At 52.1% G+C, this 22,033-nt stretch overlaps 1 protein-coding gene across 3 annotated transcripts in view; it reads right to left on the bottom strand.

Annotated features, from left to right (window-relative positions):
* MLLT6 (MLLT6, PHD finger containing) overlaps positions 1-22,033 on the bottom strand; it is a 47,109-nt gene that overhangs the window by 4,367 nt on the left and 20,709 nt on the right. For all 3 annotated transcript variants that reach the window (XM_049800007.1, XM_049800008.1, XM_049800009.1), the window contains exons 8-19: positions 20,138-20,236; positions 12,134-12,308; positions 10,752-11,342; positions 9,100-9,281; positions 8,232-8,349; positions 4,413-4,479; positions 3,891-4,033; positions 3,421-3,609; positions 3,134-3,219; positions 2,361-2,716; positions 2,120-2,228; positions 224-601 (exon numbers count right to left, since the gene is read on the bottom strand). In XM_049800007.1, the coding sequence (XP_049655964.1) occupies positions 224-601; positions 2,120-2,228; positions 2,361-2,716; positions 3,134-3,219; positions 3,421-3,609; positions 3,891-4,033; positions 4,413-4,479; positions 8,232-8,349; positions 9,100-9,281; positions 10,752-11,342; positions 12,134-12,308; positions 20,138-20,236 (2,493 nt within the window). The remainder of the gene's footprint in view (positions 1-223; positions 602-2,119; positions 2,229-2,360; positions 2,717-3,133; positions 3,220-3,420; positions 3,610-3,890; positions 4,034-4,412; positions 4,480-8,231; positions 8,350-9,099; positions 9,282-10,751; positions 11,343-12,133; positions 12,309-20,137; positions 20,237-22,033) is intronic.

The raw sequence follows: 22,033 nt of genomic DNA, 5'->3' as shown, positions 1-22,033 counted from the left end.
CGACCCTGTCTGGGCCCTACAGAAGTCCTTGGAGGTAGGATCAGGACGTGACACTGGCTAGTCAGGGATGCAGCAAAGCCAGTGGAGCATTCTGGCTCTGTTGCCTAAGCGGTGCCCTTGTTCCCCCAAGTTAGCTGTAGCGCAGACTGTCTCTCCCCGGGTCTGTACAGCGCCTAGCACCACGAGCTCAGTGGGGTTAGGGTAGTGCTAGCAGCATACGCACCGTTCCTTTCGGGGTGTTGCCATCAGCCTGCAGGTTGAGAAACGGGTTAGTCTGTGCTGTAAGGACGGGTGGGATGCCTGTCCCCGAAGCCAGGAGGCTGTTCCCAGGAGTGCTGAGTGGTGGGGTGGCCTGGGGGGCCATGAGGGCATTGCTAGGGTTGAGCTGCTGGGGGGAGAGGGAGGCCAGGAGAGAGCTGCTGCTGGGGGGCGGCTGGGGGGCCGAGGTCATCAGGGCGCTGGTGCTGGAGTGCAGGGGGGCAGAGGTGGCTGCCAGGAGGCTGGTCATGGACAGCTGGGACGAGCTTGTCATCTGCAGCCGCTGCAGCTCCCTCTTCTGCTGGATTTGCTGCATCATCTGGAACACCAGGGCCTGCTGCTCCTGCAGGGGAAGGTGAGGAAGAAAAGTCAAAGGAGGGATAAAGGGCTCGGGAAGAGGCAACACCTAATACAAAGGAGCCAGGAGCCATATGGGCACACTCCATCCCAGGCAATGCTACTGGGGACAGGGAGAAAGTCCCCTTGATCACATCTCTATAGGTAGAGAGAGGAACAGTCTGTCTTGTGTTCATTAACAGCCTGTGCTTATGACCTTTCCAACCCTGTTGTTTCACGAAGCGTAGGATTAGCTAACGCTCACTAAGACACCTGCAGGCACACAAATCTACTCAGCTCTTTCCAATCAATTGACTCATGGATTTTAAGTCTGTGGCATTCACTATCCTGAATTTCTAGATTGGCTGCTGATTTCCTTCCCCAGCCCATCCCACTTCACAGCTCCAGACCCCACAGGGTCAGTGTAGGTGAGCCGGACTCAGGGGGACAAGGGCCACAGCTCACCTGCACCCAGAGGGACGCCCTCGAATCCAACCAAACTGCGGAAATCACTATAGCAACCATCGACCAATGCGGCAGGCTGAGAGCTGACATTGTTCCCGTACCCACAGGGATGCAGCTGATGACACGGTGACATCAGCTGCTGTAAAGAGAAGCCCTTTGAAATTTGCTTTTCCTGGGTTATAAATAGCCTGACCCAGAAATCTATCCAAAGCAATGGGCCAAGTTCATGGGAGATATAAATGAGCACAGCTTCATTGATGGGAACTGTTAGCACTCCCGTGCAACTCCACCGCAGGGGAGGGACACCACAGGTTTCTGCAGGGCAAGCGAATGCGGTTCTTACACACTCAGGGGCTTGTTTACCATCTATCCGTGCAGCCGTTCCCACAACAGCCTGGGATGGGGCTGCTGTTTTACCCACGAGGATGCAGGCAAAGAGCCAAGATCCTCAGAACAGCTGCTTGATCCTTTTTCTGACCCCAAAGTCCTCAGCCACCTGCACGTTACAAGTCTCCCTGGCATCTCCAGTTCACCATGTTAATGTGCCCAGACACAGCTCACCTCCCTCAGGACTAAGCAGTTTGGTGCATATCTCTTTCTAAACTCCAGTATTGTCCTCAAGCAAGTTCCTCTTCTCCTGTGGGCCTCAGCACATCTGCAAGCCCAGAGACCAGTGTGCTCTGGCAGCAGGAGCAGACATGATTTGCATTCAAAGATGGCTGGAGGAGGTAACAGCACGCCTGATTTTGTGGTGGCTTAGCCTTACCATGTTCTCACACCCTCAGGATGTGGGAAACCCAGATTAAATTTTTTCCTTTGTACAAAAAAGTTCAAATCCCCATCTCCCTCCCTCCCTCCAGGAGGTGCCGCACCTTCCTGCCTAAAGGTTTTCTCCTCACTCCACCCACAGCAGCCCAGAGCCAAGGAAAAGGCACATGACTCTTGCAGCCCTGTGGGCAGGGGATTCATGTGAAGGAGGAAGCCCTAAATTTTGCTCTCTGCTCCGAGGCTTTCCCATTAAACAGCTCATCAGATAAAAGGTGCCAGCAGGCATACTTACCGGATTAAGCGGCTGGGAAGTCAGGAGCTGCTGAAGCTGCTGGAGCTGTTGTTCGTGTTGGTGCAAGACGTGCCGCTGCTGCTCTGTCAGGGGACTCAGGCTGGGCATGCTGCAAGGGGAGCAGGGCAGGGAATGTGAGCACAGCCCGTCTTGGTCCTGCATACATAGGGCCTCCCTCCCTCCCGGTGCTAAGCTTCTGCTGGAGAGGGCAGGGCTGTCCCCGCGAGCTCCCCATCCTCACCTGCTCAGGCTGGTGGAGAGCTGCAAGGTTGGAGGCCCGCTCGCCTGCGTCAGCGCGCTCGGAGGCTGGGCGGCCTGAGCTCCGTTCAGATTCCCCAGGATCCCGTTGATGGGCATCTGCTGGCCTCCTGCCAGGGTCCCCATCAGGCCGTCCACCATGGGCACCGTGGAGAGGCTGTGGCTGGCAGTGGTGCCTCCCCCCAGCCCGCTGCCTGCCACCCTGGCCAGGCCATTCACCTGCTGCACCCCGGGCAGGGGTAGCGAGGCAGGACTCTGCTGCAGCATGGGCAGGGGCGGAGGAGTGCTGTGGAAGGACAGGGAAGAGCTGCTCCTGCTGGGGCAACCTGAATGAGGGTCCTGGGGGAGAAACGGACATAAGAGCATCGGACTGGGGCAGCTTGTGAAAGGTCAGCTCAGCTCCAAGGGTGCTTTGGGCAGAAGCGGGAGGTGGGAAGGGGGGCTGTGAGTGCAAGTGCAGGTGTATGCTCAGAGGGGTCCCAGAACTCAGACATGCTTTGCTGGATCTCTAGAAGTGCGGCCAGAATAACCTAGAAGCATTCTCACCTCACGCTCCCAGCCTCAGCTACTCTACTCAGACCCTCAGCACTGAGATGAGCTGAAGAACAGGCACTCCAGAGAAAGAAACCTGATTTCTGGGCCTGGACGACAAGGCTTTGCGAGCTGGCTATCACGTCAGAGTACTGGGACTGCGCTGCTCTGTTCCCTCCCCAAGTCCCTTCCCCAGCTGGCTGGCAGATGCAGTGGCCAGTGTACCTCAGAGGAAGTGGAGAGCGAATTCTCGATCCCAAAGCTGTTCTTGCATGGGGGGCTCTTGCTGATGCTCAGGGAATCGTTGCAGACTGTACGGAGGAAAGAAGTGAGGATGCAGAGTCAGGGGTGGAGCCTGACATTGCCACAGCGATAGCAAAGGACAGTGCATGCTGCCAGTGGCTACAGAGAGATAAATGGGTCATATCCTCCCCACTGTGACCCCCTCCTGCCCACCCCAGGGCACTGCTATGAAAGGGCACAGGGTGATGCATCCCACCGGGTCCCCTCACCGTTGGGAGGCAGGATGTACTGGGCCTGGCTGCCTGGGCCGTTGCTGCTGGTCACCACGGGGAAAGGGACAGAGAGCTGGACGTTGAGGAGCTGCAGACGCTCCTTCTTGGCTGTCAGCGTCATGATCTGCTCCTGGAGCCGCTGGTTCTCCTTCTGCAGCGAGTGCAGGGCTTTGAGCATTTCTACAACTGCAGGGAACGGAAGGGGGGACGGGGACCAGGGTCAGGGGAGAGAATGGCAGACAGAGGAAAGAGGAGAAGGGGATCCACAGGAGGTACCACAATTAGACCACACTGGGGGAGGAGACTGGCCCCAGATCACAGACCCACTGCCAGCTACTCCCCCATGGCACAGACTAGCGCTTTGTCCCCCACCCGGCTCCTTTGCCTGTGGGCAAAATCCCAGCTGGCTCCCACACAAACATGCACAAGGACCTCTCCTCCCACAGCCCATGCCCTGAGTGACTCACTGTTTACGCCGGCTTCCCCATTGCCCTGCTTCTCCAGGAGCTGCTCGATGTTTGGGGTAGCCTGGGGAACATTCTCCAGCTGCCCGCTGCTGCTACAGGACACTGTCTGGTCGAAGAGGGTCGGCAGGCTGCTGATGGGGGACCTGGGGAAGGGTTGGGGAGATGTCAGTGACGCTTCCCCAGTCTGCACCTGCACTCCGCTGCTCCCTTCTCCCCACATCTCCTCTGCCTCACGCTGGGAGCGGCTGCATCCCTCCCAGCCTCAGTCTCCCCTGCTCCACTTCGGCAGAGCCCTCCGTCCCCGTTAGCCTCGGCTCATATTGGAAAAGCAAACCTGCCTCCTCCCATCCCATCCCACTCCCAGCCCCAAGGAGGAGGGAAGGAGCTTCCTCTACTTCTCCCAGTCCCCTTCCCTTCCCCTGCTGTGTCATCCCACGGCTTCCCGGGGTACCGCCATGCCCACGCGGATGCGGAGGCACCCCGATGCCTGGCGACAGGGGAGGACTCCTGAAGGACACTCACATGGAAGAGAGACTCTCCTGGGGCGACGTCCCTCGGCAGCCAAAACTGCAGTCTTCCAGGTCAGGCTCTGGGTGGGGAGAAGGACAGAGAGGCACAGCCTTCATAAGCGTCCAGCCCTCGCAGGTGCCCGGGTTTTGTCACCCGAGGGAGGCGAGCGCCGGTCCCCGCTAGATGGGAGCACCGAGCAGCGCAGGGCACCGGCATTGCATAACGGCTCCGCCCGCCGTGGGAGGGGCTGCGTGGCTTTGCGTGTCACCCTGTGTCACGCCGGGGGTGGGGGGGTGGTGGTGTGTGTCACCCTGGGAAGGTCACCGACGTGACACCATCCCCCCGCCCCAAAACGGCAGCGGCCAAATTTGCCGGGTGGTGCCTGCGCCGGGACCGCAAGCCCGAAGCTGCGGGGAGAGGAGCAGAGCGGGAGCCGGTCCCTGCCCCAGCCCGGCTCCCTCCCCAGCCCTGGAAACCCGAGGGATGGGCAGAAAGCAGCTTTTCCTTTAGCTGTAAAGCTGCGGGGGTGGGAGGCTTTGCTGAGCTTGCAAGGATGAATCAATCCTGTGCAAAGCCCCACTCAGCTCTCCCAAGTGCCGCTGCGGTCCTTCTGCCTCCAGGATCCTTTCCTGAAACCCAGCTGGCATCCTACAAAGTCTCCAGATGCTCAGCTCCCTTCTAAAGAGCTTAAACAAGTGCTTTAGTGTCCAGAAGCTACCCCCATAGCCATCTTTTTGTCCCAGGGAGCTGGGACACCGCAGTGCTGGGGGCGAAGCCACTGTACATGTGCACATGGGCAGGATATCTCCCATCCAAAGAGTAATCAAGAAGTGAAGTACATTTATCTGCCATTTGCTTTCCATCCCCAGAGCCTGCCAGCCCATAAACACACGTTCCCCTCACTCTGGGACGTGTCAGATGTTGCGACTACAGCCTACACCAGCTGGCTGACTTGCCCCTCCTCTTCTTCGCACAATAAGAGACACTTCTGATGTGCAAGAATCCAGGAAGTCTCCTGCAGGGAACGCTGTGATTTACAGTGTAATGCCCTGAGCAGGGCATTAGTTACTGGCAGTATTTTCTAGTGCTGAGAACAAGCAAACACAGCTGTTGTTCAGCAGCTCTTACAGACAGGTATGAGTGGGATCCTCACTCCTGCATCCCCATGGGAATATCTTCCTGCCCATCAATTACAACTGCTCCACCCTCCTGGGGAGAAGCCACCGCTTTCTGGACGTGACCAGCAGTTGCCAGTCAACGTTAGTCTCCCAGTATAAGGCACCATGTGGAGACAAGTCTTGATTTCAGGGACACCACAAGGCACGTGAACTTCCTAATTTCTCCAACCCAGGATCAGCTACCAGAAGGCTGGGAACAGTCAGACCACAGCAGTGTTTCTCAGTATTGTTTTTATCCAGGGACCACCTAAACCCTTTGAAAAATATCCACAGCCTGCTGTGTGCAGCTTTGCCACAACATTTTAACTTGCAACCAAATAAACATTCAGCTAAGCTTTGACTGCCTCCTTGTTACTGTCATGTTGTTTGCTTGCAGCCCAGGGAGGTTATGCGCATATATACAATTCTGGTTTTCTGAAACGGTACCAGGCTCCATATTCAATTATCTTCTGGCCAACACCACCCTGTTGTCTACAGAACAGGGAGATGACTGAGTTATCACACAGAGACAGCACTCTCCAAGGCAGCAAGTATGAAAAAAGAGGCTTGAAGACAACTAGAGAAGATAAATACATTTGGCCTGTCATCATAATAAGGCAGGATCCAGGACAAGCCGTGGGAGGAAGAACTAGACAGTAGCTAAGGGAGTGGGAAGATAAGAATCAGACTTTTTGTACTGCCAAAGGCACCCTGGTATCAACCTGCATCAGTGATAACAGTTTCTCAGTTCCCCCATCTGTAAGACAGGGAAACACCATTTCCCTGTATCATATTAAAATTGTGAAAAGCTCAAATATTACTGCAATGAAAGCTATGTCTCCATGGTATCTGTCTACACAGACACTCTCAGGAAAGGTAATCTGAATTAAAGACAAGGCAGGATTACTTAAAACTTCACAACCATCCTGTTAACGACTTGGGATTAAAGCAGCCACCACACTTCTAAGTGAAAATGGCCCCACACAGGTGGTTTAATGCATGTTAATTAATCCCCCTGGAAAAAAAAAAAGTGAATTTGACTTAACACCCTCTGGGCCACTAGCTCCAGCAGGAGGAGATAGTGATGGACAAACCTTAAACGTGACAAAAACCAGGAGCTGTTCTGAAGGCTGCCTGGAACTGGAAAAAACATGTCCTGAAGCTTATAAGATCCCAGTCAAACAAAAAAAGCAATCTTGGAAATGGAAACTAAGGATCAGGCTTTTCTGAGCACTTTGTATGTTAGATTTTGCCTACATGATTCATTCATTAGTAGCTGCAGGGCTGGAACAGAAAGAACCCAGACTGCCGAGCCTCTGTGTTGTGCCTGAACCACAGGGCTATTCCTGACAGCTCACTAGCTTCCTTCTTCTGTCAGCACCTTGCCAAAATAACAGCAAAGGGGAAGCGGCAGTGGGTCATCTCTCTTGTTGATTGCCGTGAGGGAAGAATAACTCTTTGAATCATCCCATTCTTTCCTTAATTCCAGGTGACTGAATCACTCCTGACTCACAGCTCCCATGCAATGGCCCTGACTCCCACTGGGGTCAGCAGCACAGTCACCTTCCCGTTGCACTCAAGCAGATGCAAGCTGCTGGCGGGGACATACAGACAAAATGCTGCCAGTGACACATGGAGAGACAGACAGGCACCTTCCGTGGCCTCGCAAAGATCATAAGTAAGCATACGTGTTCATTCATGCTTTACATGCAGGCATGCACGCTTGTTAAGGCAAATAAGGGCACACTGGTGTCAGATTATCCGGAGAACTCAGAGCCACCTCTAATGAGGACTGTGTGTTTTAAAGTGCTTGTCACTCAGTGTGACACTGGGCAGAGTTTTACCTCCCAGGAGTTCAGCATCCAGCATGCTGAGCTGCCAACATTTCTGGGCTAGGGGAGCATGAGACAGTTGCACCACTAACTGCAACATTTGAAAATCAGGAGGGTGCTTTTGTTTCACTACTGGTGCAAACCAAAAATCAGGCCCACTCTGTTTTGGGAAAAAAGAAATCTGACGATGCTTCAAGTTTCCTGCTTATTAACCAGGCAATTTTCCAAGAAAAATGAATTTGCCTTGGTGGGAAAAAATGAGCAGTTGTAAGTAATTCAGTGTTGGCACGTTCATGTTTGGAAGCCAAAAACGGTGGATTTTGCTGCATTCATGACAAAGCCAAAGGGGAAGGGCAGAAAGTAACTCAAAACAGAAATGGCAGATGAAAATTAAGAGTGAGAGATCTCTCTCATTTAAAAAGAAACCCAGAAAACAAAACCCCAACAAAAACTTTTAACTTATTTTGAGCAAGCAAAAGCTCACAGTAGTTTTCACTAGGCTTGTCCAGTTTTCGTGTGTAAAAAGACAACAAATTTCTACAGGGAGGGACTTAACATACTTGCACTTTTCTAGCACGTGTCCAGGGACACACATTATCCAGTGGACACACCAGCAGATGTGCTTTTACAGAATTGCAAGCCAGCACTTCATTAAGGCAAACACAAGCACCCCCTGCCTTGGGGAAAAAGCCACTGTCCCTCTCTCCTAGCCCCTGGCTCTCACACACATAGGATGGGAGCAAGCAGGGAGGGCAGCTGGAGAACTATGGATGCAGTTGTCTCCACTCTTCCAGGGAGACCCCTTTGGAAGTCCAAACTCACATACCTTCTGATTCACGTACCTGCCCGGCTGCTTTCCGACTGATTTAAGAGTGGGTTGATTGATAGCCCAGATGTGAGGGGGCTTCCAAAAATATGTGAGGAAGGGAGGCTAAACGTTGAACCTGCCAGTGAGAACACCTACATGGCAAAACAAGGAGGGAGAGAGAAATGACTTCTCAAAAATCCAAGAGGAAAATAACTTCATTATTCCATCTCTTCCTGACTCTTGAACCCAGCTTGCTCATGAGACAGAGTGTTAAAAATATCTCCTTGGAAGTCTCGCTAGACAGTTGAAATCTTCCCAGCCCCATCTCAGAGCCAAGAGGTCTGAATGAGCCATGTTAACACTGAAGCTGTAAAACTAACTCTCTCCTCCCTGTAAAACACCCCTCACAGTGAGCTCCCGACAAAGGACAAGGCTCTGTCTCCCGGCACACGCACAGCCCACCCAGCTGGGACGTGTGAGCCCTCCCACCAAGTTATCTGTGCTGCAGAGTGAAGGTAGGGCTGGCACTGCTGGCAGGATCCAGCCGAGCAGCAGGCGACGAGCCGCACAGGACACAGCACACGCCGACAGCCAGGCCTCTGCTACCTGAGCGCTGTCCGTGCTCCACTTACAGTCAATGGAAAGCAATGCATCCTTTTAGGTTGCAATTCCTCCCACCCCGAAACAGGCTGCATGGGCTGACGCAAAACTGCCTACATCTTTCTACTGACTCTAAGGGAAGCTGCAGTTGGCAGATCCCCTCCAAACTGAAGGAAGAGTAGCTGTTCCCAAGTGGAATAAGCAACTCCTCTGTGCCCACAAACTGGCCCTGCTCTGCCAGTGACTGCTCTGTCCAACGCTTTCCTGCACTACAGTCCCTTTCCCAGTTCTGACGTTCTTACCTGCGTGGTGGAGACAGAAGAGGAGGAAGCTGGGATGGTGCTAGCAAAGGGAGACCGGTTGAGCTGTGGGAGAGACGACGTACCCTGGTGTGCCAGCAGGCTGGACGAGAGGGGTGTACTGCACACAGCTCGGAGCACTCCGCCCCCGTGGGAAATAGGGTCCTTGTTACTGGTGTAGATCCCTGCAAGGGGAGGAGACGTGTTAGAGAGCCACGCTCCCCTCCGATGGCCTGGAAGCATCTGTTTTTCTGCAGGGCTTGATCTGAGAAAGGGAGAGTGGCACCAACGCACAAGACCAAGTGTAACATGCACTTCAGCATCTCACGGCCTGGCATGCAGCGAGGGTGGTCACAGCCCACAATCCTTCTATCAAAAGGTATCACAAACTTTTCCAGCCTTACCCCTGCCCCCCTCTTGTTTGCTCCTCACACCCCAATACAATCCGACAGAGAAATCGCAGCATAAAGTCACTCACCGAAGGCACATGTCAGTGGCAGAAGGGGGTAATGGACTCGGAGAGTCCACTCTCTGCTGCCCGTGCTAGTCAAGGGACCACACTCTTACTAAGCTAACCTGTCCCCTTCCATGATGCTGAGGGACCACGGTGGGGCATGAACAGATAAATGTGGAAGAAAGGGTGAGGAGACAGCTGCTGCTGAGAGAGGGGACCCGCCTGATTTTGCCTTGGCTCAGGCATGTGGCAGAGGCAGCGCCCAAAGCTGGGTTCTTCAGAGTCCTGCCAACATCTCTCCGCAAAAGAATGGGAGAACAAGCAGGCAGGAGAGCCAGGCCTGGCAGCCTCCTCCTCTTTGAAACATCCCTTTGTTGTTCCAGGGGAGAGGCAAAAAAAAATGGCCTAAGGTTATGATTATGGAAGTTGCATCAATTCTTGCAGCTCCTCTCCTCTCTCAGGCAGTGCAAATGGGCCAGGGCTCCCAGGCGCACACAACAAAATTATACCTCCCCCCCCCTTGCAATCTGACCTAAATTGGAGCATCTGCAAACAACCCACAATAGACTGATGACAAGTTCTGCTGCCAGAACAGTGTCAAACCTCAGCCCTGAGCGGCAGACGCCTCCTCTGCCTGCTGCCTTAACCCCTTCTTGCCACATGTCCTGGCTGTCCTTAACCCAGCCAGGCCAGGGAAGGGAACTCAGGCTGGAAACAGCTGTAAGCCTCTCGGCAGAGTTAATGGTGTGCCAGTCTCCCAACCCTACATGTATGTGGTAAGACCAGGATGAGAGGTTTTGCTTTTAGAAGAGGAGTTAAACTTGAACCACTTATGAGAGTCCCTCATTTGGGGTCAGATAGTGGTTGTTCCCATTTGGCCTCTGAATATCCCTCTCTATCGCTTCGGAAATTACTCTCTGGCTAGCTGAGGTTTGCCAGCACTTGAGCAAAAAGGGTTTTAAATGCCCCCCAGCTCAGATCTGCAGCCCATCTCTAACAACAGAAGCTGACCTGGAGGACATTCTAGGATGAAGGCCAAGATGGAAAGGGGAGACCCAGATGTGGATTTTTATAGCTCCTGGGACTGAATTAAAGGGACTGGACTCTGTGCAGACAGGTCCAGACACCAGCCAAATGCGATGAAAAAGACAGCAGGGCTGGGAGGAACTGTGCACACCTGGAGCCCTAAGGGGGAACATACCTGAACCCAGCAGCGGGGACTCCATGCTGAGGCTGGGCAGATTCCCCGTGTGGCTGAAGGACCGTGAAGAATTGCCGATGCTGGAGCTAACAAGAGAGCCCCCGGAGAAGGGTGACGAGGAAGTAGACGTGGACCCAGCCAGCTGGGCACCCAAAATCTCTTTGCTTTTGCCCCCTTTTGGCCTGCCAGGCCCATGCTTATTCTTCTTGCTACCCTTGTGCTTCTTTTCCTTCAGCACCTCTCCCTCCTCCATGCTGAGGGATGGCATGCGCTTGTGGCTGCTGCTGCTACCACTGGTCCCACTGGTCCCCACCGAAGGGCCACTGACAGGGTTCGAGGCCTTATAGTCCACGGGGGAAGCATCACGGCCTCTCTGCTGGCTCACCGCGGAGGTGGAAAAGCGCATGATGGACCCAAAGCCTGAGAAGATCACCTTCTGCTCAAAGATGTCCCCCTTCTGGCCTTCATACAGAGGGGAGCAGTGGGAAGAAGAAGAGGAAGAGATAGGCTTCCGGTACTTCTCGTCGTCCTGCTCAAGCTTGGGGAATGTCACAAAGTCCTGGGAGCACTGCAAGTTGCTGCAGGAGGTACCTGGGGGAAGCAGAGGGGAAGCAGACGTAGGAAGGCTCGTGGTGGCAGTAACTCAGCCCATAAGGCAACAAGAGCATGGTCACAACACAGGTCCTCTGGCACAGGCTAGTTACCAAGCTGAAGACCATCCCTGTCACCTCCCAGGCGTTGCTTTGATGCTCTCTGACAAGCACGAGAGGTGTATACCGGCAGCTTCATCCCACCCAAACGTGCATGTGTCTCCTCCCCCATGCTCTGCATCACTACTGTCCCTCTAGCCCTGATTAGGGTCCCAGGAGACAAAACACGCTAGCCATTATGACAACAGCTTGAAAAAGAACTGAGCAAGGTCAGAGCAGATGGGAGCCCTGTAAGGCTTTGACTCAAAGCTCAAGGGAGCCTAGATATCAGGTTTTGGCTCAGGTCTCTCCACTAGTACTCCTTAAAACACTGCTGCAGACAGTACCACCTATGGAGGAGAGGGCAGGTGCTGCCCATATTGCCTGTGCACAGTATCCCTTCCCTCCTTCCCCCCACTCAGACATCTGGATCTGTTTTTCCTTGCAGTGCAGCAGGCCTGCACAGAAGGGGAGCTGTAACGCTGATCTGACGCAGTTCTTCTCTCTATGCATGGAGTTAGTAGCAGTAAGACTTTTCCCTTTCTCTTCAAGGGGTTAAAGAAATAGCCACCAGCAAAGTTTCACAGCACTAGCTGGTGGATGGGTATCTTTACAAATCCAGAGATATCAAAGAAGACCTAAGCAAAACATCCCCATTTTCCCCCCCTCTCTTGCTTCTCCTTCACCCCTTACCTGCAGGCTGGAAGGTCCCGCTGGACGAAGCTGAGCTGAAGCCAACCGAGCTTTTCCCGCTTCCCGTCTTCTTCCCCTTGTGGCTGCTGCCATGGCTTGAGGACTTCCTGCCTTTCACCTCCGACCTGCCGACCTCCGAGGTCTCTTTGCTCCCCTCATGGTGGCTGGTAGAGCCCTGGCAGCAGCAAACACAAGGTGACTTACTCAGGCCAGATGTGGCCACAGTAGGGGCTCTTTTTACCAATTTCCCCTTAAGAGAAGTAATTGCCCCCTCTGCCCACAAAGTGATGGTCAGGTCATGTTACTCATGAGAGGAAAAACAACATTTCCCTCTATTGCTGCTCGGTCACACCAGGCTTTATACGCCTAGGGATTACACTCATCCCATCTAACTGCAGGAAATTAAACAGGGCACTGACAATCAGGGCACAGACATCAGAGATTCCCTGCATTGTCAGCAGAAGGGAGTACCTCAGAGGTTTATTCAGCCCAAATAAAAGCTGAATTTGGCTGTGATTCAAACATATATTTCAGCTGCATCTCTCAGGTGTGATATTCTCAGCGAGGTCATTCCACCTAGGGGAGCTTGCTCATCCTTGTGCTGTGATAGGAATTTCCCTGGGTTCCCTAAAGCATCCACTGAAGCAGCTCCACTGCCAGCCCAAGGCTTTCCACATCTACTGCAGTAAATATTTCACAGTGACATTGTTAGAGCAGCATCTGACCATGCAGCAACAGATGCTATCCAAACCCCATATAAGCCTGCAGGAGACAGGGAAGCAAGGGGAGTGAAGAGGCTGGCCAGATGCTAGGAAATCCAGGAGCTTGGCATGAGAGAGAGAAGTGTGGGAGTTTAGCAGGAGGAGAGTGGAATGAACCGAAAACCAGATCCCCCAGGGCACCCACGCTAGGATATGAAACCTTCACCTTCCAGTCACTTCAAAGCCAAACAAACTAGCAGTGTTCAAAGATCGCTTCTTGCAAGGTATTACTGCAACCAATCAATATTATAGATGTAGCTCCAATGTGATGGCTACAACCCAAAATATAACACCTGTACATTAGTGCAAACACCTTTTATTTCTTACTGAGTAGATACAAGGAAGACATAGAGAAGCACAATACCTTTCTTACATTCCACTATCCCTGACTCCAGATGACCTCTTCTTGGGCAGAGCTAAAGAAAAAAGGGCTTGTAATGCAGACTCATGAATGCCCAGATAAAAATCTTTCCCCATTCCTCCCACATGGTTTAATCACTCTGCACAATGCAACAGCTGGCAGCCTAACACACACCAGATGTGCCGGGAATATGAAAGACAGGAGGAAGGGAGTGGTGGAAATTAGGGGGGAGAGGAGGGGGAATCTGTATTTTCTCATCACAGACTCCTGGATGTAGGAGATTAAGCCTTCTTGATTTATGAGCTCAGAGGGAGCATGAAAATCTTTCCGACTTCCCACATCTGCCTGGGGAGGGAAAGGAGAGCAGTGTCTGGGGGCTATGGGAAGTCCTGAGCCTGCTCACGAAGTCACAGGAACGAGATGGCTCATGTCTCAGCAGAAACGCAAACCCCTGAATTTTCCTCCCATAAATTCACCTCCTTGGAGCTCCACACAAGGTGCACGAGGCCACAGTAGGGCAGGGAGAAACCACATGAGAAGACATGTTCTAAATCCAGAGTGTCAGGAAGGGAGTGCAGGGCAAGCAATGAATCAGTGCAGGGTGGAAGGGAGAAATCTGAGCTGGGAAATAAATCTTAATTGCAAAATTAAAGGGGAAGGGGAGGACAAAGGGGAAGAAAGGCTGGGCTGACTCAAGGGAAGGTGGTAAATGGACAGACGCTCACCTGTAGGGCTGATCTAACCTCACAGACCTCCCTGAGAGACTCCCAGAGATTTTGGGGGCAAGATTTTCCCACCTCCTGCCAATTGCCATCCTAGATATTGTTTGCCAAACAGGTCACCACAGACAGATCTGTATGGTACTACCACAAGCCCTCCTCACCACAAAGGACCCTTCTCTAGCAGCCATTCCAGAGAGCCTGAATTTGGGGCAAGGACCCAAGCACTGCAGCCATGGAGCAAAGAGAGGGAAACCGAACTACACTAAATCACTTCCCCTCTCTGTGCCTCTATTCTTTCCCACTTTGCTCCGTGGAGCCTGCAAGCTCTGTGTGGCAGCAGAGCCTTCCAGGAGACACACGTGGACTGCCAAGCACAACATGGCCTTGATCTGAAGGGGAGGGGTCTGCTACCATAATGCCAATATTAATAACAGTAATGAGGGTTACAGTCCCATTGCCTCCCTAATGAAGGAGATTCTCCAGCTCAGGGCTGCTGCCTAGAGGGGGGAGGACTGGAGGAACCTGCATGCCTGCTGCTTGCCTTGTGCATAAACAGAGGTCTCAATCTCTGGATCATCGGCTTTTCTCCAGCATGGAAATCCGTGTGTGTGTGTGCGCGCAGAAACACCAATGTTTCATGTGTTGCAAACAGGTGTGTGGGGGAGGGCATGCTGCAGAGGAAAAAAAGAAATAGGGAACCACTGAGGAAGCGAGAGCTTTCTTTCAAAATGAGGCAGCAGCTACATTTTTAAGGTCTATTTAAAGCAACCAAGTAAAAAATGTCACCAGAATAAACCTGCTGCCCCAGCTGGAGGTGACAGTCTGCTGGGGAAACTCCTGCCTCAATCCAGGAGCCCGGAGAAGTGAGACGAAGTCGCGCAGGCACCCAAGCGCAGGCATGCACGCACCTCCTCCCCCCCCAGCACTCGCTGTCCCCCGAGTGGCTGTACCTGTTTTCTGGCCTCTCTGTGACACTGTGCAGCACCCAAGCTCTTCATTCATTAATTTATTTATGGGAAATCAGAAGAGCATCTCTTTGCCTCCTGATTGGCGGGACGAGCTCCTAGAGGGAACCACTGACGAAATACAGAAGGGGTGGGGGAGGCTGGTGCCGCGTCGGAAACACAGAGCGGCTTTGCCCTGGATTAAACTACTGGTGAGGGGAAGCAGGGAGAACACAAAATGAGGAACAATGCGACGAGAGCAGGAGCTCCTCCAGCCCACACAACACAGGGCGATGTGCTGAAGGAGCCAGCCAGGCAGGCTGTAAGCACCAGCTGCCTTTCCAGACTGGATCGCTAGGTAGAGGTCAGGCGAGTCTCCGTCAGGAGCTCTGGGCCAAAGCGCTTGCACAAGCTATGACACCTCTGTGCCTGAGCCACTCGCAACCTTTACCACGTCCCTTCCCTCGACCTCGAGACCAGGCAGCACTGCACTGCTGTTCTTTATGGGTGGGGACTGGAAACACAGATGGGCTGAAGACCATATTTTTGTGTCCCTGATGTCACTGGCAAATTCCCACTCATGTCAGGACACGGGATGCTAAAAGGCTCAGGGATTCTTACCGCAAATATCCATGCTGAGACATGCTTTGATTAGCAGGGGTAATCATCAACCTTCCTCCACAAACCCCTACACCATCACAGCGACTGAATTTGCCTGAGCCAGGCGCAGTGCAGAGGTTCCCAGGATCTGTCAGCTCCAGGCCGGTCCTGGGTAGATGCCGAGAGCTCAAATAACAGTGGGAAACCTGGAAAGTCTCCCTGCCTCCAGTGGCGTCTGCAATCGTGAGCTCTTCGCCCTGCTGTGCTCCCTTTCCAGCACCTGACCGGGAGAGGGTGGGTGCGGGGAGGCCCTGGCATCCACGGCTTAGATTACAAAACCCAGAGCAAGCCAGATGTTGCAGCCCAAAACACGTAGCATGTGTGAGTGTATGTCAACAAGTGATCATGATGTCTGCAGCTGGCAGAAGAAGGCAGCTGGGGTGGCTTGCAATCCTGCAGATTTACTGCAAGTGCAACAGAGAGCGGCAGGACGGCTCCCCAGGGGCATTTGCAGGGGGAGGGGAGAGGCACGCTGCTTGCTGTTCGGCTGCGCGCTAACCTCGATCGCCAGGACCAGGCACCAGCTACATGGAGAAGAGATTCTGAGCGTAGAAACTGCCACCTAAATTTGTCTGGCGGTGTGTGACTACAGAGACGGGAGCAGCCCTGGCTGCCAAGACTTAGTGGTGAGACTCATTGCTCCTTCCCTGGCGAGAAACGCTCCTCTGCCCCAGGCCCTCTCCATGAATGCCATCTTTCCAACAGGCTGTTCAAAAGCGTTACTAGTTGGCAGCATTTTGACATTTTTGGATAGACCGCATGCAATAGCCAGAAACCAGTACCCAGAGGGGACGTTTTCTGCCTCCCACTCCCTCAAAAGTCTGTAGGAGCTTCAAGTAGCCAGCATGACAATGAATGACAGCCTATATCTAAGCACAAATTCACTCTCTACAGCCCCTCCCAATCCATCCAAAAGCCCTAGCCCCGGAGCACCACTGGAGGATTTTCAGCAAATCAGCTGCTCTACATGCTATCTGGAAGGGACACTCCTGTGCCCCACAAGCAAGGTCTGCTGCCCCTCTGTGAGAGTGACGAAAATCACATCGCCCAAAGAGACTTTTCAGAGGCAGGAGGAGAGCTCAGAAGAGGTGTTATGAAGAGTTGTTTGCATGCTGTGAATTCACACCCTAGTTTCACTTTCCGGTGTAGATGAGAGCTGAGGCCACCGCTGTGTTTTCCGTGTGTTTATCCACCAAACCCAGAGTGAGGCAGTGAGAGCTTGTCACTGCACAGACAGAACACGGAGGCCTGGTAGAGTCCAAGTGTCAGATATTAATGGTATTTAGATTCCTAGAAGATGCAGGGAAGCACTCAGTGAGATGTTCAGAAATCTGGCAGAAGTCAGAGGTCTAACAGAATTGATTTCAAGAGGAAGACTGAAACCACATCAAAGGATCTTCTTCATAACTAAGTGGTTCAAGAGGGGAACACAGGGTGGACGACGTATTAGGTGAAAATTGGAACTGAAAAATAAATCTGGACTGCAAAATTAAAGAAAAATGTGAACCCAGAGGCCAGTCTGCCGGAGGGAACAAGGAAGTGGAATATACCACTGTTCCTCCAAAGCAATGAAACTTAGTTCCACTGCTGTCAGTGTAACCTGGTGAAGTAGCTTGAAAAGTCCTACTGTATAGGACTATAGCTCTGAAAATCCATTATTAAAGGGTCGCTGAAAGTTTCAGGACTCTGGTAGCAACGCCAGATGCTGGGGCTCAGATGTCTGTTGCCCCAGGCTCCTTTTAGGCTAAGCAAATTGTCAGCAGACTGGAGCGTGACTTCAGGTCTTAGTAACACCTCTCCATGGCCTGGTGGCTGGTGCCACACTACAGTCTGCCCGCAGTCCGGGTGCCCAAGGAGCAAGCAGTGCCAGGGCCCTCCTGCTGATTTGTCTGACTGATGTTCCTGCTCCTCATTGCCAGCTCCAAAACACTGGTAGTGCTCAGTGCCTCCAGTCCAAGCCCTGCTCCAGCACAGCCTGCGCACCAGGACGAAAACCTGGGACTCATTGTACGTGGTGCCGCTTTGGCTACAGTGCAAGCAGCATGGCGAACTGGCAGCACGGGTCTGGCATGGACAGCAAGGGCTGCATCAGCCTCCTGCAGCTCTGCACGGCTACTCCAGGCCAGTGCCCTTCTCCCAGGAGCCTGGACATGACCATCTGCCCTCCCTGCTATAGGTCATTGAGATCTGCTCTCACCCAGCTGCTCCCCATGGAAGACTGGGGGCTGTGTCGCCTGCAGGAATTATCCCTGGGGAGTTTATGCTCTGGTTCATTGGGTAACTTGGAGAAGAACAGGGAGGCAATAAATTATTTGCCCAAGATCATGCAAGTGGTAAGGAGAGGAAGAGACCCCAGCTCTCCTCAGACTCTAACCATGGCACAGCAGGGACCAGCAATGCTCTTCCGTGTAGTCACACCACGAACGTCAGCTTTTGGTTTGCTGCATCTACCCTACCCACTCCCCAGTACGCTCTACTGGGATGAGCTGTACTAATGTAAGACCCAGAAAGGACAAAGATGGTTTTGGCTTCCAAGAGGAATGCTGTTTGGACATGCTACATTAATGTGTCTCAAGGTTTTACATTAGTCTAACCTGTGCAATGTTACACTGGTGCAACTATCCAGAAAGCCTCATACAACCACCCCCTGAGGGGTTTGTGCAGGGTTGTAGCAGGCTGCTGAGCAGCTCTTACATTTGATCTGGAGTGAGTACCTTCAGTAACACAGTTTGAACAATACTTTGGGATCTACGCACAAAAAAGCAAGGAAACTACACTCTGTTATGAGGATCAATAATAACTCCCTAGGGAAACACTAAAACCCTGTCACTCAAGTACAGCTACGGTAATTAGCATCTCCTGAATTTTAGCTTACAAAGAGCGGAAAGCTGCCTGTAAAACTGAATTGTACCCTTCCCTCCTTATTTATAAAGGTCTGGCAGGGCTTCGGAGGAGACAGTGGGTAATTGTCTAACAACTGCTCTAGCTGGCCAAGAGTCAGGTTTTCGATTTCAGTTCAGCTTGAAAATAATCTTCTTAGGCTATCAGTTCCTGACAGCTCTGTTAACTGGGTGAATCTGCTGTTCCTAAAAGTCAGAGCTGAGCTGCCCTAACATGAGCACAGGTAAATCAAGAGTGACTGCTGCTCAGAGGCTGTTCCTCCACTCTGTCCCACTGTAACTTTCTACTTTTCCCAGCCCGAGAACCATAAGACCAGCTTTGCCATTTCAGCTCTGACCTACATCTACTCCCTGCTTCCAGGCTTGGCCTCACACAGAACATAGAAAATCCTCTTCAGTACTAACCCAAAGCAACCCTGTGCTGACTGGCAGGAGCTTTCGCTCTTCCAGACTGCCCCTGCAGTGCTTCTCACACATGCAGACACCGCTAGCCTGTGAATTTTCATTTTCACAAGGCAGTCCTGCCACGTAAAGGACACCCAAGCCTTTCCAAGTAGCACTTCTATGCACAAAAGGACATTCCTGGGACACGTTATTTGTCCTAGCAGGAGCTTGGCCCTAGTCCTACTCTCACTTACACCAGAACAGCCCTGCTAAGCAGTTGTATTAATTTACATTCCTACTACATAGAGGGGAGTGCAAGTCCAAAGGTCCGGGCACTGGAGTAACCTCACTTGTTCCCTGACCCTGAGCAACTGCAAACTTGGCCTTCACCTTGTTGCATGCAAGCTTGAGGCAAGTTCCACTGTGTCTATTCTGCATTATTGGAGCTTGGGGCTGGCACGAATTACAGAAAGCTCAGGGCTATCCTGATTTACAGCCAGGTGCAAGCGTCCATGTCAGCAGCATGATTTCAGCAGTGAACAGCAGAAATACACTGACATCCTGACTGTGCCCCACAAGCCCTGGGCACTGAGAAGACAAACCCACAAAAGTGACAATCTTCCCAGCAGGGAACTGGACTGCCTCTATACCTCAGGAGCAAAATAGGCCACCACACTGTGCCCCTCTGCCTGAGTTTTCCTGAAATGGAGGAACTAAACAGAAACCAACCTCCCATTGTCTCACACAGAAAAGCTACCTCTATTATGCACTTTGAAGATCTTACGTGCTTCTAAGATTGTCTGGTTTTTTTCCCCCTCACCTACATCAGTTTGTCTAATAAAGGATAACACCTCCTCCCACAAGCCTTGCCTTGCTTATCCACCTGAGCTGTTTACAATGTGGCAGCAGAAAAGGCCAAAGCATGGATATTTATCTATTCCACGAGAGCTTCAAATCTGAACATCTGCTGCAAAACAGGCTGGCACTTACAGCTCAATCACTTGGGAGTTTAGCTCCATGATTGTGTCGTCAGTGCTGACAGAAATCAAGACAGCTGCCGTGTTAAATTCCCAAGGTGGGCTTCGAGGTGGGGAGTCAGGCAGAGAAAGCAAGAATGTGACGAATCAGGAATCAAAATAAATGGACAAAAGCCCTCTCTCTGCTCTTCTGCCCCGTCATCCCCACTTCCTAGGAAAGCCAGCGTCAATGGTTTCCCCCTGCCCTCCCCCCCGCACTCTGCATTCACACACTCGCATCCTGTGGGTTTGGTACCTTCTCTGCAGCGACGGGCACCGAGGATGGGGTAAGGCTGGTGGGAGACTCCGGACGTTTTTTGTGCTTCTGTTTAGGTCTTTCTTTGTCCTTCCGACTCTGCAAAAAAAATAAGAGAGTACTGGAAGCCTAACTTTTCCTCTGCTGAGAATAGCAGTTATAAGGGAAAAGAAAGCAGGGTGTGTAGTGGTGGATTTACAACCATACATTCATATTCATCTTTTCTTCTCCACCCATCCACACGAGCCCAGTATCCCTTCCCCCACATCCCAGCTTCTGGCTGGGAGTGTCCCACTATCTCTACCCCAGCTGCAGCCAACATCTGGAGTGCAGAATATCAACAGAAGCCCCCAAATCAGTTTATGGTAAGATGATAGGGAAGGACTTAACAAGCTCTGGCTGATTTCAAGAAACCTGAGCCTTCCTCTTGCTATTTCCCCAAAGGGACTCTCTGCCCTTACCCTCGCTCTCTACCTTTTTCAAGGGTTTCTCAGATCCACCCTGTACAGCCAATGGGAGAATCTTGATTTCAGCCATGTTGCACATGCACAGGTAAAGAGGTCAGTCAGCAGAGATCTCAGAACCTGGGCTTGAACCTAACCTAGAGATCCCCCCATCTCCCCTCCCAACAGAGACAGCTGGTCTGGGTCCATCTTTGCTAACAGGAGACAGACTAGTTTGATTTCTTCATCCTGTTTTTTTCTCTCACTAAAACCCCAGAAACATGGGATTCTTCAAATTGCAAACCAAGGAAAAATCATGGCCTGAGAAACACTTGAGTCCTGCCTGCCCTGATTTTATATTCTCCTGGGGAATGGACTGTAAGCAAGAAGGTTATTCTTATATAGTGCAATCAGTTTCTGCTAAAACTGAGATGTTTTCAGTGAAAGGACTGAAAACATAGGCCTGTGTGTCAAGTCAGTGGGGCTTGAGGATGCCCAGGCCAGCTGGCATACAGGATGGCTGGATAGAAGACCATGCTTCATCACACACTCCTGCTTCCTCCCCATCTTCCTCAGCTGCACACTCCCATGGGAACACACTCAGCTGACTACAGGAGCTTTTCCATGCTACCGATGTCAGCTGAAGATGTGGTCTTCTTTGCTGAAGCTGCAGAAACTTTTTTTGCTCCGTTCCAAACTTCCCAGTGTGGTTGCTGGTGTGTGGACCAAGAGACCTGCTGTCAGATAAACACCTGCATGAGATGCAGGGCTTAAAATAATCCACCCTCCTGTCTCTGAGACCTTTTTGTGGGAAAGAATGCCCATTCTGGTACAACTCCCTTGCATGGGCATTTTATTCTAGAAGCTGAAGTCCTCAGTCTGGACGGAAGGTGAGTTCAGAACAGTCACATCAAAATTCATTGACTCTCCAGGAAGATCCTCATTGCTTCCTCATGCAGGCAAAGCCCTGAGGCTACAGCTGCCAGCACATGCCAAAGTTGGGATGCTGTCAGGGGAAGATGCAATTGCAACAAATATATGAGCTCCACTGTGTGTTTTGGGGAGGAGAGAAGAGAGTGGAATAATTAGCTTAGGAAACAATACACTAAATGGGAAAGAAGGGGGCAGTAGGAGAGACAGGACAGGAGGAAAAGGCTGGGGAAGGCTGGCATGAAGTGAAGCAGAGGTGAAGCAAAAATGCTCCAGAAATGAGCACCTTCCAGTGTAGGTTTGGCTGAATTTTCATTGCACTTGAAAAGGAGGCCCATGCTGCAGCCACCAGTGACCCTGCCAATGTAAACCTGCCATGATGCCACGGAAGCTTTCACTGGGATGAGCTGGTGAAAGGAGGAGGCAAATCCAGTCTAGAGCTTCACTGCACTTGCTGAGTGCCCAACCAACACTGCCAATATCCATCATTTTATCACAAGTCTCCTGGTGTTTGGCATATCTG

This window comes from Accipiter gentilis, chromosome 5, assembly GCF_929443795.1.
Source record: "Accipiter gentilis chromosome 5, bAccGen1.1, whole genome shotgun sequence".
In the NCBI taxonomy this organism is placed as follows: Eukaryota; Metazoa; Chordata; class Aves; order Accipitriformes; family Accipitridae; genus Astur; species Astur gentilis.
Note: the sequence above shows the minus strand (reverse complement) of the source record. Positions and strands in the feature narration are given on the sequence as shown.